General features: G+C 45.1%; 1 protein-coding gene across 1 annotated transcript; it reads left to right on the forward strand.

Annotated features, from left to right (window-relative positions):
- Positions 1 to 354: 354 nt before the first annotated feature.
- LOC308378131 (suppressor of tumorigenicity 14 protein homolog) lies at positions 355 to 19,174 on the forward strand (the record flags this gene model as incomplete). The annotated part of the gene is made up of 19 exons (XM_080854962.1): positions 355 to 456; positions 1,095 to 1,281; positions 1,898 to 2,022; positions 4,142 to 4,209; positions 4,821 to 5,011; positions 6,078 to 6,179; positions 6,530 to 6,749; positions 7,867 to 8,009; positions 8,505 to 8,602; positions 9,526 to 9,635; positions 9,955 to 10,088; positions 11,287 to 11,391; positions 11,912 to 12,025; positions 12,495 to 12,608; positions 13,091 to 13,210; positions 16,207 to 16,390; positions 17,177 to 17,448; positions 18,162 to 18,298; positions 19,007 to 19,174. The coding sequence occupies exons 1-19, from the start codon at positions 370 to 372 to the stop codon at positions 19,172 to 19,174; spliced, it is 2,679 nt and encodes an 892-aa protein (XP_080711088.1). The 5' UTR covers positions 355 to 369.
- Between the last annotated feature and the right edge of the window lie 1,142 nt (positions 19,175 to 20,316).

The raw sequence follows: 20,316 nt of genomic DNA on the forward strand, positions 1-20,316 counted from the left end.
AAATTACCGAATTTGTTATTTCCCTGAATTTATCAGCAGCGCGGCCAACATACGTCAAACGCTTTCCATTGTCTAGTCAAGACGTAGGCACACGGAGGAAGTTTGCCCACAAATTTCTGTCGCACGACGCACGGATGGTTGTGTGGATTGTACCTGCTCATAGTGGTCCCTTTGTGCCGCGGTGCATTGTGGGCTCGGCGTAGCACCTGTTCAAGAAGGGCTACGGGGAGTGAATGCTCACCGCTCTAGACCCGCTCAGGTCGGGTTTCTCTGAGAATCAAAGGAGCGATCGCCCGGGTTTTTCTGCGTAATTTCTATGCCCGAGGTACCGTTGCATATCACAGCGAGGGAGCCACACGGGACCGTGCCATGATAACTTATCCAAAAAACAGAAGTTGCGAAGTTTACAGTGTATCAGGCAATGGACACGGTCTCACTGGAAATACACCTGCACAGGTAAGGAAGGCTGTTGCATTACATCTCTTAAAGAGAGCTCAAACGAAAAGTGAGCTAAAGACGATGCATTTTCACATTAACCAGAGGAGTGTTGAACAGACAGTTACTGTGAAACATCTTGACTTGAGAAAAAGTTAATTTGCATAGCATGGTAGTTTTCCCCCCGTTTTTATTGCTTTGAGCATCATCTCATCCTGGCTGCTCTTGAGAGCCTCGGTCGGCTAATTCTTCTTAATTGCCAATGCGGCTCGCCACTGTCTGAATGTAGGTCTTAGTATTTGGTTCTCGCCTACATGAATGCCCTTGTCAAAGTGCGGCGCTCGATTGAGTAGTGCCACCGCTGCGAAGGACCGTGGGAAAAGAGACCCTCCTGTAAGTCTTTGTGTTTCTCTGCGGGGGAAATCCTGCAGGGATGCGGGGTTTCTCTCGCCATAGTTTCCAATGAAAAATAATTAATTATTATATAATTGCGTGTTACAGAGTATTAGTGAAGAAATAAGCGGTTATTAACCTTTTGTAGGTCATGACAAAACTGTAAAATTGTGTTAAATGAAACATCAGGGAATCCGCTTAGTGATATGTTAATATGGAGGATACCAGTATGAATGAGGCCGTGTTTTTGACGGTCTGTTTGGCAGGGTGCTAAGATTGAGCCCACCCAGTTGTCTGATGCTGCGACAGTTGCCGCATCGGCCAGGACAGACAGCAAAGTCCCCGGGGTCGCGGCGGCGTCTACCTGTGGGGGGTGCAGGAGGTGGGCTCTGGTGGTTACGTCCCTTGTCCCTCTCAGCGCGGCCATCTCACTGATTCTCTACTTCTGTGCATGTGAGTTTGTCCTGCTTCCCTGGGGAGTAGAGCATTTAAGGGGGATTGGATGCATGTTACTGATCTGGTGCTGTGTGTTTTTGTGTTAGTATGTGTGCGTGTGCGAGAGATAGGGAGAAATGTATGTGTGTGTGTTTAAATGTGACATTCCTGTGGACTGTATGTTTTATCTTGATGATTAACATTTTTGTCTGTGTCTATGTGTGCATGCATGTGTGTGTGTGTGTGTGTGTGTGTGTGTGTGTGTGTGTGTGTGTGTGTGTGTGTGTGTGTGTGTGTGTGTGTGTGTGTGTGTGTTTGCATCCAGTGCATCCTCCACTCTTACACTTAACATCTGCATTTAAGTTCACATCTTCTGAACAGCTTACTTGTAAAGTCTGTGCCATGGTGATAATGTTTCCCGTGGGTGTGCGTGTGTTTGGTTGTGGGTGTGGGTGTGTGTGTATACAGTGTGTATTTCTGCTCTGTTGCTTGCGCTTATACCACCTATATGTGCACTTAATGCCACACCTCTCAGCTCTAACACACCACTTGTGTCCCTCTTCAATGGCTTTCTTTATGTCCCTGTGGTGTGTATGCCACTTTGGTCACATGCCTGGCACCGTGCCCTCGGCAGCGCCGCGTCCCTCTGTGTTCTACCTGGGAGGCACCGTGGAGTTCCCCAACCTCACTTTCTCACCGGAGCTGGCCGAGCCATCCTCCCCACAGTTCCGTGCCCAGTCTCAGGCTCTGAGCTATTACGTAAGTGAATTACCGTAACCGCATCTCGCTCACTGTGTGAGTGTGAGATGTATGGTACAGAGACTCATGCTGATTCCCATCTCGCTCTCTTTCAGTCTTGCATTCTTTACCTTTCTCTCTATTCCTGTTTTCTTTTTCTCACTGTCTTTCTCTCTCTCCTTCCCTCCCTCGCTCTATTTCCCTCTTCCTCTGTGGCCCTCTCTCTCGCTCTCTCTCTCCTTCTCTCTTTCCCTCTCTCTCGCTCCCTCTCTCTCTCTTTCTCAGGGGTCTCCCTGGAATGCCCAGCTCTCTTGTGGCCACTCTAGAGCTCCACTACCCTCTGACACATTAGACGCTTGTGGGGGCATAAGGGTGGCTACCAAAATCATGGGGGCCCCTGCTCTGTGTTCTGTTGTCCCCATCCCCCCCCCCCCCCCCCCCCCCATTCCCGCCCCAACCCTCTCCACACCTCCCCAGACACACAAACTCCTGCCCCTCTTCATTGTTGCGTTTTGAAATGTAAAGCAGGTTTTAACCATCTAACCACAGGCCCTTGCGTTCACTGCGATCACTGTCAGACAGGGGCCCCTCTCAGGCCCCTCCTGGATGTAAAGCGGGCTGTAACCGGAGCCCCCCGTGCTTCTCTGAGGCTCTGCACTGAGCGCCACGGGGCCCCGGGGGAGCGGCGCTTTTCAGGGCCGAGGACAAGACCGGCGTTTGTGAGTGGAGCGAGGGAGTGAGGCGAGCCGGTGTCCGGGTGGACAGAGGGAGGCAGAGAAAGAAAAAGAGAGGGAGGGATAGAGTGAGAGTGAGAGGAAGAGCAGCTCCTCAATAAAAACATTGTCTGCTGGGGGACCCTCAGGAGGGAGACACAGTCAGACACTCAGTGGAGGATCCCCAGTACTGCAGCACTCAGCAGGAGAGTAGGTCAGAGAGAGGGAGAGAAATAGAATGTGACAGGGGGGGCTGAAGAGGGCGGGACGGAGAGAAAGAGAGTGACAGAGAGGGAGAGAGAGAGGGAGGGAGAGAGGGAGAGTGATCAGAAGAGAGAGGGAGGGAGAGGGTCAGCGAGAGAGATAGAGGGAAATGAGAGAGAGAGCAGATAAGAGGGCACGTTAAAACAGAGACTTCATTCAGCGAATCTTTGCGTTATATGCATAACACATACCAAAAACTACCACATCATCCTCAAACCAACTCTAGCCGAGAGAGAGAGAGAGAGGAATGGGTAGAAGAAAGAAACAGGAAAGACTGAGTCATACAGAGTATCTTAAATAAAATATTAGTGAGTCATTATATACCAAAGTTTACCACACCATCCTCAAACCAACTCCTAAGACAAGAGATGGAGAGAGAGAGAGACAAATAATAGTCCTGAAGAGTGTGAGAACAGCGAGAGTGGTAGAGACAGACATGGATAAATGAAAAGAGGACTTCAACAGAGCCAGGACATGCCACATATCTGTCTAAGGGACAAATGCTTATGATAAAAAGGACATCTTTATCTCTATCCAGGTCTGTGTAATGGGGCCGTGTGCTCAGGCACTCAGGATGAGTCAGGATCAGGATTAAATAGTCATCTGCTTTATCATCAGTTGGGTACTGTCATACAGAAACAGAGAGTGATGGAATGAAGGATTGAGAAAGGGTGAAAAGAAAAAGGAAGAGAGAGAGAAAAAGAGGAAAAGAGTCAGTGATGAGTAGTGTGTACATTGGCCACGGGTCTGACGTTTAGGTCATAGCTGGGAGTTGTAGTTCTCTCAAGATAAACTGCACTAGGCAAGCATGTTTTAGAGAGACCTACGCTATGGCATGGGAAACAGCTTATCTCCTCTTAAGGCTTGTCGGAGGAAATTGTCCCAACTGTTAAATTCAATAGAACCATAATTACACATTAATAACCTCCTGAGTAATTTATGTTCAGTCTGTAACAACAATGGCAGCAACAGTTGGCCGGCATTATCCACAACATGCTTGTTCCTGCTTATTAAGGTGGCCTGAACTCAGGGACTTTGGGATTAAGATATTAACCCGTTTAAAAAAAATATATATATTTATACTGTATATTTATTTTTTTCCAAACTCTACTTTTGTTGGATTGTGTTGCACTTGGAGGATTTTGAAAAGTGTTTCTTGTCAGTTTTCAGAACTATATGACTCAACCCAATGGATGTCCTACTACAAGCGCTCAGGAATTATTGCCTTCAGGTGAGTGCCTTTCACCCAAACCAATCTAGACAACTGATCAGACATTTCTAGGTATGAGGAGGAAATTGACTCAAATGGACTTCAATAATGTTGTTTCAGTAAATGAACAGTTTAATTTTATACATTATCCTTTGCCTTGGTCTTTCTGAAATGCTTTTGAAATGATGCTAAAAGTGTTACGTAACTAAGGTGCGGGCATCGTGAAACTGCTTCTTGGAAGAAGGGCATCACAGACAGTGAGGGTTTATTGTTTGGACACTCTTTAGTCAAGGATGTATTCATTGGAAAAAGTATTTTACTACGCCACGAATAACGGCGTGATTCATGTTTAGTCATAGAGTAGAGTGTGTGTGTCTACGCCACCTCTGCCATAGAGAGGACTTTCACTTTCACTTTCATGTCTTTCTGTTAAAGAATATGTGTGTATTTGTGTATGTGTGTGCGTGTGTGTGTGTTTGTGTGTGTGTGTGTGTGTGTGTGTTTGTGTGTGTGTGTTTGTGTGTGTGTGTGTGTGTGTTTGTGTGTGTGTGTGTGTGTGTGTGTGTGTGTGTGTGTGTGTGTGTGTGTGTGTGTGTGTGTGTGTGTGTGTGTGTGTACGGGTCTACTGACAGTGAAGGATCAGATGGGCTCAACGTGTTCTACGTGAGCAAGTTCTCCGCCCCAGCAACTGTTGCCTTGGAGATACAGAATTCCAAGCCGGACAGGTTGCAGCGACGACTACCCTTCACCAACAAGTTCTTGTACAACAGGAATGAGCAGCGGTACTACCTGGACAAGGAAGAGGACACACTCTCACTGCTGGGTCAGCTGTCCACTCTCTGTCCTCCACACATGCAGTCATACTTTATTTTGATAGTCCCCTATGGACTATCTACAGATGCTCAGATTATAAACACACTTTATGTATTTGTCCCCTTTAGACTAGCTGCAGATGCTCAGATTATAAACATACTTCATTTAGATGGTCCCCTATAGACTATCTACTGATGCTCAGATTATAAACACACTTTATTTGGATGGTTTGCTATACACTATCTACAGATGCTCAGATTATAAACACACTTTATGTATTTGTCCCCTATAGACTATCTACAGATGCTCAGATTATAAACACACTTTATGTATTTGTCCCCTATAGACTATCTACAGATGCTCAGATTATAAACACACTTTATGTATTTGTCCCCTATAGACTATCTACAGATGCTCAGATTATAAACACACTTTATGTATTTGTCCCCTATAGACTATCTACTGATGCTCAGATTATTAACACACCATCTGTTGAAACTCTGTTAACTACAATTTATGGTTAAGGTTAGGGCTAGGGGTTGGGTTTGGTTGGGGTGATGTTCAGTAAACTATTTCAAAAGACTAAACTTGAATTTCAACAAACCATCTGTAAAGTCTCTGTGCGTCTAGGCGGACTGTGCAAATAAAGAGTTACCCCTCACTCCACTGAGGGTTCCACTGTTGTCCTTTCCAACCTCTTGGTACTACTTCCCCCACAGTAATACACCATGATCCTGATCAGTGATTCAACGTGATCATGACCTCCCTGTTCCTTCATATTGCATTAGTCATTTAGTGAGTCATTTATTGCGGTAATCCTTTAGCAGAATCTTTTGTTCCTTAAAACATACAGTACAGAAGAAGTTCTTATTTTAGTTGTGGTTCCCAGAGCTGTTGAGCATGTTAAACTGAGTGATTCAGCTGTTACTTGTGAAATAACTTGTGCAGGGAACTTTCTGTATGTGTGTGTGTATGTGTGTGTGTGCGTGTGTGTGTGTGTGTGTGTGTGTGTGTGTGTGTGTGTGTGTGTGTGTTTGTGTGTGTGCGTGTACGTGTGCGTGTGCGTGTGTGTTTAGGTCTGGATGATGACGATGATGATGATGACTCTGATGACAAGGCAGACAAAATCAAGAATCCGAATTCTCTGCAGAGTGGAAAGTGGCAGATGGGTCACCAAGGTCAGAAAAGGCCAACTGGAACAACTATTTCCTCTTTTCTCTGTCTTTTAATTTCACAGTCTTCCATTTATTCATTCATTCATTCATTCATTCATCTATTCAATCATTCCTTCATTCCTTCATTTATTCATTTATTCATTCACCTATTAATTAATCTATTAATTAATTAATTAATTAATTCATCTATTCATTCATTCTTTTTTTCTACTTTCCCTTTTTTATGTATTTGTTCTCTTTTTTTTCTTTGTCTTTCCCTTTTCTCCCCCTTTTCTTGTTAATTCCCCAATTCTTTCCTTCTTTCTCACCCTTGTTTCACTCAAGCTCAATTCTCCTTCACCTTGTCTCTGCAGCGATGTCCTTTGACCTGTACGCTAAGTATGGCAACAACCGCACCCTGAGTCTGGTGAGCCCCAAGAAGCCGTACTACCAGTGGAGGCTGCGGGTCCCCTCAGGTCACGTGGTGCGACTGGTGGTCCTCACCCTGCAGGGGGCCACGCCCGGCAGCTGCTCTGCACACAAGCTCTCCGCCTTCGACTTCCTGCTCCCGCTACAGAACAAAATGATCGCCAGGTAGACATAATCATCGCATGGTAGATATAAGAGGGTATAACACACATGATCGCCTGGTAAAGGGTGTAAAACACACTGGTAGTCATAAGATAATATAACATACATGATCGCCTGGTAGATATAAGAGAATATAACACACATCATCGCCTGGTAGACATAAGAGAATATAACACACATCATCGCCTGGTAGACATAAGAGTATATAACACAGATCTTCAGAAGGTAGACATGAGAGGGTGTTGAGAAAGAGAGAGAAAAGACCCCCCCCCCCAAAAAAAAAGATAGAGATGCTAGAATGTGAAAATGTGTAAAGAGAGAATAGCTGCACACAACACAAATTATTGCCAGGTAGACACGAGCAGGAATAACTCGGGTTAATGTCAGGAAGACACAAGAGGTTTAATACAGGGGTATTTTGTGTGATGTAGCAAGAGAAGCTGAAATAGCACAGAGGTTTGAAGCATTAATCGGGGGATTCCGTGGCTGATTTCATGGCTCCCAGCCTGTGTTGTAAAGCCAGGGCCCCTTAAACCCCCTGCTAACCCTGGCTGCACGGAATAGGGCCCTGCATGTCATGGGCACCAGGTGTATTTTTAATAAACCACTCTCTCTTGCGTACTATTCTCTAAGTAATTTCAATATGCAAACTGCATTCTAGCATTGAGGACTCCATGCCTGCACATGGATAATGGGCACAGTGAGTGATCTCTAATAATGTGCTATTTAATTCAATATCAATGTTATGTATTTATACAACCTCATATGTATAAGTGCTCTACACAGTCCAAGGCCATGCCTGTGACATTTGAGCGTTATCCCTGTTAAATGGACAGTCTCTGCAGGTTTTCCACACCTCTCACACGCTGCTGTGTGCGTTGTGTTTTTGGGATGTCATTTAACATGTTGTGTTGCGTTCATGGGATGTCATGTAACATGTTGTGTTGCGTTTATGGGATGTCCTGTAACATGTTGTGTTGTTTTCATGGGATGTCATGTAACATGTTGTGTTGCGTTCATGGGATGGCATGTAACATGTTGTGTTGCGTTCATGGGATGGCATGTAACATGTTGTGTTGCGTTCATGGGATGGCATGTAACATGTTGTGTTGCGTTGCAGGTGGTGTGGCCTGCCAGTGTCCAGTTCCTCCCCGGTGATGAAGCTGACCTCGTCTGGAAATGTCATGCTGGTCACTTTCTCTTTCAGTCGACAACGGCATGGAGCCATCTTCAAAGCCTATTTCCAGGCCATACCTAAAGAAGGTGTGTGTGTATGTGTCCATCTGGACAGCTGAAGTAGTGTGAAATCATGATTGGGAGATAATCAGTTTAAGAACTTACAGTATAATCATAAAGAGAATCATATTCAGTCAGACTCAAGCAGACGTATATTCTGTAAATCTTAATCACTATCAATTACCCCAGATGCAGTCTGATCGTTTATGAGCTGTATGAGCCAAATCATAAGCTCAGGTAAGGTGAATAGCGTTCATACATATATGAACACTTGTATATTGGAAGAGAGTGTTCCAGTTCTGATCAATGAGCAAGAAATTCTAAACAAATGCAGAAGTTCAATTTATTTTTCAACAGCTTCAAGTTATCGACAGTGTATCTCTAACACTTTTTCCTTAGAGATGCTATCCTCCTTCTAATATCAGTTTCTTTTCTCATTAGTCATCTCTTCTTTTGTTTTACAGACCCAGCTTTTGTGTCCTATGTAATCTGTCACCTGTGCTTGTTTGTGCTCGTGTCTAGAATGTGGAGGCTTCATCTCATCATGGAACGGCTCCCTGACCTCGCCCTATTTCCCATCCAACTACGCACCAAACATGGACTGCAGCTGGAAACTGAGGGTGAGCACGAGAAATCAAATACGACATTCCCTCTCAATTCGTCAGATATTATAAAATAGTCAAATCTTACCATCTCAAATTTGACAGAGTTTTTTTTTACAATGAAAGTGTATAACCTTATAACCCTCGAGAGAAACTGGTAATCGTATAGCCATAGGGCCCCATAGTACTGTAGGGGAACTGAAAACCATATAGCTGTATGACCATATAGCATTGTAGTGGAACTGGAAACTGAGGGCGAGGATAGGTGAGAACAGAGGTAAAGGCTTACTGTCCTTCAGAGGGCCAAGCTCCGAATCCAGAGGGGCCCTCCAGGGCCATTGCCTCCCTCAGATATTCACTCATCCCAGGGTTCTCAATCCTCTGAGAGCTTACAGAACCCTGAGTCACGAGTAAACGATAAACGATAAACTCATCTGAAAAGGAGATAATGATGCAGAATCTGGATTTGTCCGTTCTACCGATTAATAACAAGGGCGTTGTAATTACGTGGTGACTTTACTATTTCAGTATGGCTGAAGTAGAGAGAGGTGGGACACAGGAAGTACAGGAGTCTGCTGAAGAAGGACTGTGAACCTTTCACTATAGGGCGTGGTGGAGCAGTGGTAAGGGTCGCTGCCCTCTAAACGGATGACCCGGGTTTGATTCTTGATCACTGCAAGGTGTCACTGTCGCTTTGCTCAATACCTGATCTTTATCTTTGAAATAATTAATTTGCACCTCAACAGCCTAATTCTCTGTGTGTTTGTGCGAGTATCAATATGCATCGTACAGTCAGCCATTTAAAAACAGCACAAAGCCCATCCTTTGATAATGACCTGGAGGCATTGTGAGGGCCTTGTCCCAGGCCGTGTCGCTACATTCCCTTCTTTTTCAACGCTGAGGCTAAATCTTGTTTTTCGCCCGTCTTGCTTCTTTGTCAGACGCCGTTCCCTGGTTACCTGCTCTCCATAACCATTGTGATGCTGGACATTCAGGATTCGCCAACCTCCAGGGCCTGTGAAAAAGACTGGCTGGAAATCAATGGGGTCCGGTGAGTTCGATTTTTATCTCTGCGGCTTCACTCTGGCATTGGTGTCATCCACATTGCTTAGCAGTCATCTGCATGAGTTTGTAGTGTGCAGGAATGTTCTCAATGATTGAGTGTTTGTGTGTTTGAGTGTATGCACTTCCACAGGTTTGTGTCTGAATGTGTGCTGTTATGAAAATACGTCTGCTTATGTGTCCACTTCTGTCCGTCAATTGTGTGGGTATATGTTTGTGTGTGTACGTGTGCTTATGTGTGTGCATGTGTATGTGTATGTGTGTGTGTGTGTGTGTGTGTGTCGATGTGCTATGTTTCCACCTCTCAGGCTGTGCAACCCCATCGTGGACAGCAGCAGGAAGAGGATCTACTCATCCCCGGTGTTGCTGCACTTTCGCTCGGACGAGTCCTTGACCCACAGGGGCTTTCAGCTGCTGTTCCGTGCCTTCTCCCCGGAGACCAGTGAGTGCTCCTCCGACAGCCCTCAGCACTAGCGCCGCCCCGCCTTTCACCACCACCAGGGGGGACCCACCACAGGGCTTCACTTACACAATCAGGGCCAGCTTTTGAAAGGTTCATGGGTCATGTCTTTGTGAACTGTCTGGCTGCTGGTCTCAAGGCCAGCACCTTTGCGGAAGTGTCCCAGAAGGTGGAGGCCACTGGGTCAGATCTAACAGAGGGGCCCCTCCTTTTGAGACAGGTTCTGCTCATCATTTCGTCCGGTTAAAGGGAGCTTTTCCATGCCTTTGCTGCCTCGTGCTTGCTCTCTAGGGTTCAGGCCTCAATCGATTCCTAAGAAATGTACGCAATCTCAGCTGGCCCTGAGTCTGGTAAATGTGCGTGTTTATCAGGATCCAGACTCTGAATGAGAACTGGTGGTGTGCCCCGATTGTAAGGCAAAGATGCTAACAGCAGCACCAGGTAGAATGGTTTGCTTACGGTCAAGTGTCTGTTGATATAGTTGTTTATCTGCAATGTTTGCCATTTTTGCTTTTGGAGGAATGATGATTCATGCAATCAAGTTGCTCAATAAATAGTGACTCTGTTTGAGTGTGTTGAGCAAGAGTGTCCAAAGGCTTTTTTTGCAGGCATCAGTGAGTGTGTGCAGCATTGGTGAATATGTTATGTAAGGCTCTAAGTTGCATGTTATTTCTAGTTACAATTACTCATTAGGTGTGGGTCCGTTGTCCACAGATTATGCCTCTAAAAACATTCCTGAACGGCATTATTCCACTAGGCTGACTTTTCCCACACCTGTGCTGATGTTCTTTTCTCTACCCTTTGTCTGATTGTAGGCATCCAAAAGAAATGACCCTAGGTCAGCCTACTTAACGGGTTGCAATATAGAAAAAAAAAACAGGGACTAAGGCTGAGGACCTAAATTGAGTGGAGTCAGATTAATTAAGTTTACCAAGACAGGGTCCTTTAATAAAATATTGTTGATAAAATATATTTAATAAAATATTATTGTTTTCAGCAAAGCATAGAAAGACGAACACGCAGACACCTTCACCCACTCCCAGTTCCGTCGTCGGTCGGGAAAAGTGGTTCCTTACAGTAAGATCACGGAGGTGGGTCAGTGGGTGAGTGTGGTATTAAGTTGTTCAGATCTTTGATATTAATGGGCATATGTGTGTATTTGTGTGTGTGTTTCTCTCAGCCTGTCCTAGACAGTTTCGCTGTGGTGATGGCCAGTGTATCCCCCTGAAGAAGGTGTGTGATGGGGAGAAGGACTGCACAGACGGGCGGGATGAGACAAAGTGTTGTGAGTACCTGTGAGAACACACACTCCATCTTTCAACATCACCCGGGTAGCAGTACACATTGGACCAGATGTAGGCCTTATCCATGTGGGTCAGGAACGTGCCAGTCAGGTCCTGACCACACTTACCTGGACACATTTCCAAACACATGATTATATCTCCGTTTAAGCCCTTATGTCCATGCTAAAACAGTGTTTTCCGCCACCGAAAGCATAACTTTTCAAAAAACGCTCTCTAAGGGACAAACGTTTGAAAGTGCCAGGTTTGTGGTCTAGTGTGTCATGCTTCAACACTTTACAAATAACCGTGGTAATAGAAGGGAAAGCCATTGTAAGAAAAAGAAAAAAGAAAAAATGTAACCTGAGCCAAGGATATAAGTAGATCAATATAATTCTGTGGGTGCAGGAGGAATGGGCATGTAAGTCAAAGTTGGAAAAACACAGAAAAACAGTGTGAAAAATATATGATATTTCTGATATATTTATGGTAGTTCTTTCCTTCTTCTTCTTCTTATCGCTGCAGCCAACTGCAGGCCAGGGGAGGTGTACTGTGGGAATGGGCAGTGCAAACCTCACGGCAGTCAGTGTGGCTCACAGGCAGGCTGTGGAGAAAGCAGCGAGGAGAACAACAACTGTGGTAAGCACACTACCTGAGTTACTACCTGAGTTACCTGAGTTACTACCTGAGTTACTAGCTGAGCTACCACCTGAGTTACCTGAGTTACTACCTGAGTTACCAGGGCTACCACATGCATGAGTTACCACATGAGTTACTACCTGAGTTACCTGAGTTACTACCTGAGCTTTAAATTACATGTATTCTTCTACCAGCTGCTTTTATCCAAAATGGTACTTTCCCCGCCATCTTCTGTGCTCAAGTGTTCTTCACCTTCTTTAATAGCAGGGAGGTTTTTTCAAGAGAGAGCTGAGCTGTAATAACAGTGTTGTAAACGCGGGCACTGAGCTGTCATAACAGGGTTGTACACATGGACACTGAGCTGACTATAACAGGGTTGTATACGTGGCTATTATTGCATGTTTGTGTGTGTGTTTCCCTGTCAAAGAAAAAAAGACTCATAGCATAACTATTTTTGTTCATCTTTTAGCAGGGAAGTGCTACCACATGTGTCCCAATAAGGTGTGTATCACAAAGGCCTCAGTCTGTGACGGAGTGATAGACTGCAAGGACAGGAGCGATGAGCTCAACTGCACCAGATCATGTGAGTGCCTCAGACAAACACACATTCCCACACGCATTTACAAACACACACACACATACACACACACACACAGAGACCCACACACACACACATGCACACACCCACACACACAGACATACACACCCCCACACAGAGACCTACACACACACATATACACACACACCCACACACCCACACAGACCTTCACACACCCACACACAGACATACACCCCCCCCCCCCCCACACACACACACACAGACATACACACCCACACACAGAGACATACACACACATATATACACACCCACACACAGAGACATACACACACACATATACACACCCACACAGACCTATACACACCCACACACAGGCCACACACCACATGCTCATACACGCACCACACACACATAATCACGCCCCCCCACACACACACACACACACCTTAGACAGACACACACACACACCTTAAAGTCTTCAATAAACAATTTCTCTTGTTTCCCAGTCCATAAAGGCTGCTCCCCTTCATCCTTCAAGTGTTCCAATGGGAAGTGTGTGAATAAGATGAACCCAGAGTGTGACGGGGTCAAAGACTGCAAAGACGGCTCTGACGAGATGCGCTGTGGTGAGTCCACCAGACAGAATCAGCTTCAAACCAGACTCAGTACCTTCAAACCAGACTCAGTACCTTCAAACCAGACTCAGTACCTTCTAAACCAGACTTAGCACCTTCATAACCAGACTTAGCACCTTCATAACCAGACTGAACACCTTCTTAACCAGACTCAACACCTTCATAACCAGACTTAGCACCTTCATAACCACACTCTACACCTTCATAACCAGACTCAACATCTTCATAACCAGACTTAGCACCTTCTAGGGATGCAACGGTACAGTGTGGCCACGGTTCGGTTTGTATCACGGTTTTTGGGCCACGGTAACGGTTCGGTTTCGATATATCAATATTATCCTGCCGCTAACACGCATTAGGTTATATTTGTCTTTTCTATTTTAAGTCAACAAGGTGCTTCTACTCACACTTGCAGAGACAATGCAAGATGCAATTAAATGTAAAAAGGGCACATATTAAGTCAAATCACAAAATGTATTTTAAACAAGGAACACTATTCTGGCCTTCTGTCAAAAACAGGCAATATTAAAAATAGTAAAGTGCAGTATACTGTAAAGTAATGTGAAATGTAAACATTGACATTATTCAATAAACTCAAACAACAAACATTGTCATTCACACACTTAAACCCTAGAAAATACTTAACTGTTATAAATACACCCTTAAAGAACAACAGAACAAACCTCCTCTCTCCTAGTCACTTCATACACTTCTGGAATTATTTTGCTGCTGAAATGCGTGCGGGAGAGGATATTAAAACGAGGATCAATGGTCTTTATCATTTGACGGAATCCCGTGCCTAAAACTACTGAATAGGGCTGCATGTCTTTCCCTATGAAGACGCCCATTGAGTTGGATATTGCCTTGTGTTTTTCGGAATTATAAGCATATTGTTGCTGAAATGCTGCAGCAATGGATGGTTGTGTTTTCGGCGACAAACCGTGCTGCTCCACTTAGAGTTACAGCCGGGTGATGACGGGTCAAGTGGCAACATGTTGGATGTATTACCTGTGGAGTAGGCGATCGTAGTAAAGCAATGCTTGCACACCGTGCCTCGCTTGCTGACGATCTTTTTCCCTTTGTCATCATACTCCACACTGAACCCAAAATGTTCCCATACAGCTGATTTGTAAGATGACGATGCCTTCAAATTTTCTTCTCTCCGTTTCTTGATGACTCGCCATGATCGTGCTGCACAGGGAAAGTTTCGTTTCTCCTCATATGGATCTCCAGCGTCTGCATTCAGAGCGCTGATTGGCTCTTGGGAAAGTCAGTACAATTCTGATTGGTTGTTGCATGGTTGTGGAGCGCAGAACTCAGTCCCCTGGGTCCCAAGCAGTCATGGCTATCGCCCAATACATGCGTGCATTCATTATAACCACATATTAAATTAAAAGTTTAATGTCACCCATACCGTAATATCGCGGTTCACCTGGGTCAACCGAACCGAACAGGGCGAACCGAACGGTTCGATAAAATACCGAAAACCGTTGCATCCCTAGCACCTTCATAACCAGACTCAACACCTTCATAACCAGACTTAGCACCTTCATAACCAGACTTAGCACCTTCATAACCAGACTCAACACCTTCATAACCAGACTCAACACCTTCATAACCAGACTCAACATCTTCATAACCAGACTTGACACCTTCATAACCAGACTCAGTAGCTTAGATCAAATAGTGCGGACACTCCGCATTTTTCCATTTCAAATAAACGCATATATATTTTTTGCCTTTGTAAAGCCTATCTTGATATTCTCGAAGACATGTACTGAATAGTAATTTTAAATATGGCACAAAGTCTTGAGTTCAATATACTTTAAGTAGGCCTATCTATATAACATGGTTTATAAAGTCACTGTGTCAGAAATCACTTTGGATAAACATGTCAGTTGAATGGCTGCCAGGGAATGGCCAATTTGCACGGACTTTAAAATATCAGTTTATCTAAGTGGTTTGTGTCATTCTTTTTCTGTCAAAGCCTTGTTCCTTCTCCTCGCCCCTCCTTCATCTTCATCTTCACTTCCCTCACTCACCTTCTCTCACTTTACTCCATGTTTTACTCTTCACTCACTCCTCCTCTTTCACTTATCCACTCCCCCCCCACCCCTTGCTTTTACTCCCTCCAATCCTCCACTCCTCTGACCCCTCCCTTGCTTTTACTCCATCCACTTCTCTTTACTCCACTTCCCACTCCCTTCCTCCTCAGGATGTAAAAGCATATTTTGGTTTGACCCTGTTAATGCTGATGGCTGTGGAAACATTGTTCGTCATCACCATATCCATTAAGTACATATACACAAACTCTACCCACTGACTTTGCCTCTTTCCTCCCCTCCTAGTCTCTCCACACATCTCCGCTGTGGGATGCTACTGTAGTCTCGCCACCTGATCTACTTGTAGAAACCCTCAGCCTACACCTGCCCACCCCCTCCACACTGTCATGCACTTATTCTACCCCATACTCTGTGCTAGTATAATTGCCACCTTCGAAGTTTTCTGTTCCATTACCCTTCTTACCCTTGTAATAGTAATAGTAACCTCATGAGCACACTGCATACCCACTAAGCTGTTCTTGAATACTTAAATGCTCTCTCCCCACCTTATCCTCTATCAATTTTGCATGCTCATCCTGATACGTGTGTGATTTCATCTGCCATGTTCCTGATTGCCCTCCCCCCTGTTCTCCACCTTCCCCTTCTGCCACAAGCCCCTTATTTATCTCTACCTGGCCGGCTCTAAGCAGATGGTCCCCCCCCTTATGTGTTGCGGTTCTGCTTAAGGTCTCTTCCTGATCAGCAGGGAGTTTTTCCTTGCCCCAGTCGCCATTGTGCTTGCTCTAAAGGGGTTCAGGCCCTGGGCCCTGCAAAGCACCTTGAGACAATTTGATTATTTGGGCACTATTTAATTACAATTTAATTCTTCTCCATCTACTCCTCTCTCTCCACTCCTCCCTCCGTCTCCCTTCTCTCTGGCTGCAGTCTGCGGCACACGTCCCAGGAAGAAGGCGAAGATCGTGGGTGGTGCGGATGCTCAGACAGGCTCGTGGCCCTGGCAGGTGAGCCTGCAGATGGAGCGCTACGGACACGTGTGCGGCGCCTCGCTGGTCTCCAGCCGCTGGCTGCTCTCCGCAGCACACTGCTTCCAGGACTCGGACGCCATCAAGTGAGGAGATGCATGGTTTGGATTGCTTAAAGCAATTGCTTAAAGCAATACTGTGTAGGAATGAACCCCTTTGCTACTGCTTAAAGCAATACTGTGTAGGAATGAACCATTTTTTGTGGTTTATTTTCATAGGACATTTTTTTTGGTATCGTCTTGAAATTCATTTTGATGGTACATGGTAATTTGAAAGACATAAAAACACACCTGTGGTTCCCTCTAGCTGCCAAGGGTATTGCACTATGTTGTTCCATGGTTTGGGTTCGACTGAAATGTTCTGAGCTGTTGTTGGTGATTGCAGGGCTTTTACGTGCCTTTTAGTTAGTTATCTTGCTGGTTTAGACCAAAACTCCTTCCTGCTCTTGTCCAGAGGCAGCTTGTTTACTCCTTTGGGTCTCAACTCGTCTCTTAAAGCCTCTTCGCTCTACATTCGTGACCTTGTGATTATCTAAATAAACTTTACTTTTCTTCTTAACAAGTGGAACATTTTTTATACTGCCTTCAATCAGGTGTGCTTGGAGCAGGAGCAGAGAGGAGAGTTTCAGTTTCAGTGCATGGGCCCCATTAGCAGGACTGAGAGACACTGGTTTAAAGTTAGCATACTGCTAGGGGCCGCTCTATGCATCCATGTTGCATATGTGCATGACTAGTGATGAGTTTGTGTAGAAGAGTTTGAATGTTTGTATGCATGTCTGTCTGTGTGTATGTTTGTTATGATCAAGCATGCATGTCTGTAGGCGCTCACTGGCTGTCCACATTCTTACCTGCCTCACCTGGGGGGGTTAACAGGTACTCTGACGCCCGCTCCTGGCGTGCCTACATGGGTATGCGTGTCATGAACACGGCTAGCAATGCCGCCGCCACGCGGCAGGTCCGCCGCATCCTGCAGCACCCGCAATACGACCAGTTCACCTCCGACTACGACATCGCCCTGCTGGAGATCAGCGCCCCCGTCTTCTTCAATGAGTTGGTACAGCCTGTGTGTGTGCCCTCCCCCACCCATGCCTTCTCCTCGGGGACCAGCTGCTTCGTGACGGGCTGGGGGGTGCTCACGGAGGACGGTAGGGACCCTGCAGGGGTTACAAATGTGTACTAATATGCACAGATAGGTCCCCTATAGACTATCTACAAATGCTCAAATTATAAACAAACTATCTGTGCAGACTCTGTTAACTGCAACTTATGCTTAAGGTTAGGGCTAGAGGTTGGATTTGGTTAGGGTGATGTTCAGTGAACAATTCAAAAGACTGAACTTGAAATTCAACAAACCATCTGTAAAGTCTCTGTAGGCGGACTATCCAAATAAAGTGTGACCCACAGATGTGTTCCTGTGTACCTGTAGCTTAGGTGCAAGAGAGAACCAAATATTATATTTAAAAAACAGTCAAATGAAGGTATGCATGAAAGGTCTACATTGGGGAGGTAGCAAGTGGAAAGGTGTGCACGTGGCCTGTCTGTGTCTTATGAAGTGAGTCAAAGCTCCGTCAGTGAGCGTCACTCCAGAGAGATGATAAACATCAACCCAAAGTCATTCTCACTGAGTGCGGAGCTATCCCTCTCCTGAGACCAGTCTGGCTGGAAGAGCCACCTCAGTGTATTGTCCTATGTGCTAAAAGCCAATTCTTTACCTACTTCACTAACAGTAAATGGAGATAGAAGGTCCTTTTGTATTTTACATGGTGGTTTTTGTAGATTATATTGTCAGTTGTGTGTAAGTGATTGTAAGGTTTGTCTCTAGGGATGTGTAGTAACATTTTGGCCACGTTCCCATCAGGTGAGCTGGCTTCGCTACTGCAAGAGGCCACAGTGAACATCATCAACCGAAACGTTTGCAACAAGCTGTACGATGACGCTGTCACTCCCAGAATGCTTTGTGCTGGCAACATGCAAGGAGGCGTAGATGCTTGTCAGGTGACAACTCAAACAACTTAAATGTACCCTTCAGCACACTGATGAAAACCAATAAGTGTGAGAGCTGGTGTACCACAGCAAACACCGCCTTACAGATTTGAACTGAATAATGTTTCAGATGACCACCCTAACAGAACAGTCCCTCTTAGATTGTTTTTGTTTGTTTAGGTTTTTTTGGTTTGGATTATGCATGAATGTGTATGCCTCTGTGCAGGGCTTAGTGGTAGGGCATATAGAATTAAGCTTAGAGAGAAACATAAGAAAGAGTCACCTATGCACCCATAACAGAATGAGCACGCCTGATCATGACGGTCTCGCAAGCTAAGCCGTGCTGGGCCTGGTTAGTTCTTAGATGGGAAACAAACTGGGAAGACCAGGTGCTGTAAGCAGAAGCTGGGTGGGCCAATCCCTTGCTCAGTAGATTTACTGGATTACTGAAACATTGAGAACAAGTGTATACCAAATCTGGTGGAAACTCTGTATTGATGGGCTATGCTCAACTATGGACAACAACATGTTCATGTTCACCATCATTCATTTCTAGAAGTGTTTCCAGTGAGCGCACAAATTGAATAGTCCCCCTTTATAGTTGTTTAGTTGTTAATGCATCGTGTTTACGTGTGTGCGTGTGTGTGTGTGTGTGTGTGTGTGGGTGTGTGTGTGTGTGTGTGTGTGTGTGTGTGTGTGTGTGTGTGTTTGTTTGTTCAGGGTGATTCGGGCGGCCCACTGGTGTGTGTGGAGAAGGGACGGCGCTGGTTTCTGGCCGGGATCGTGAGCTGGGGAGAGGGCTGCGCTCGGCAGAACCGTCCAGGAGTTTACACGCAGGTCACTAAGTTCACAGACTGGATCCATCAGCAGACCAAAGGCCAGGTGTAGAGCACGTCTGTTGTTGTGCAATATAACGACACAACGCCAGTGTGACTTGCACGCGTACAGTGGCAACTTACACCTGAAAAGTGATTCATCTTGACACAATACTGGGGTGCTACCACTACAAACCCCTCGACTTCCTGGTGAAGCCACTTCACTCCCTCCTCAAGCCACATGCCAGTCAGTCCCCCCTATGGAATTGTCCATCGTCCTTCATTTCTGAAGTCAGACAAACTCCGCCACAATGCTGTCATGACCTTCCAATGTCTGTACTGCCACCATCACCTGCCACAGGTTAGCTTACACAAAGATCACTGGACATTGCTGAAAGTTTGAACACACATTCTAGAAATGTGCTTGACTCTTTGTCACTGTGGAAGAAGTCATCTCTGTGCTACTGGGTATAGGCCTACTGTGTGTGTATGTATATGAATGCATATGTTCATGTCAGTAGTCAGACAGATCTTGTAGTCATATATTACCAGCTATTATTTCAATTAGTGTAACTTTCAGTTCCCCTACTTTACTGGGATAAATAATCACTTTTACACTGAGTTGTATGTCCCATGATATATTCATTCTTTTTCTATGCCTATCAAACTCTGTATTGCACAAGCTAAAAGAGAAGGTAAAATGCATATTATCGTATGGTGTTATGTGGAATCAGTTGTCCTTTTAGTGTAGAACCTACATCCAGTTCATGGTTCATGAATCTCACTACAAAGCCTCAAATCACTGTACTGTATCATGTCACCCCGAGTGATTGAGTGTATCCAGACTCCGGATACCAACTTTTAGGCGCTGTTTTAACCGAGTGATGAGTACGACCAAGATTCATCTTGTCTGCTACCCATACCATGCTCCTACTCGTGGTCATTCAGTGGTACTGCTCTGTTTAAAGTTATGTCTTATGTACTGTCGAACCACCTGCGCAAAATGTCACAATTAGCTCTGTTCAATTTATTTAAGATCGCTGTTGCAATTAGTGATATATTAAACAGTCTCCGAATACAATTCTTAATTGCTTCATGTTGTTTTCGCCTTTTTTGTTGTACTTTGTAATCAGTAGACCGATTGGGTGTCTTTCCTTTGCCAAAAATATTCCTCCTTTTTTGAACGTATTGTTACTGAGAATTATGCAACACTTG

Source organism: Sprattus sprattus (genome assembly GCF_963457725.1).
Source record: "Sprattus sprattus genome assembly, chromosome: 17".
Lineage (NCBI taxonomy): Eukaryota > Metazoa > Chordata > Actinopteri > Clupeiformes > Clupeidae > Sprattus > Sprattus sprattus.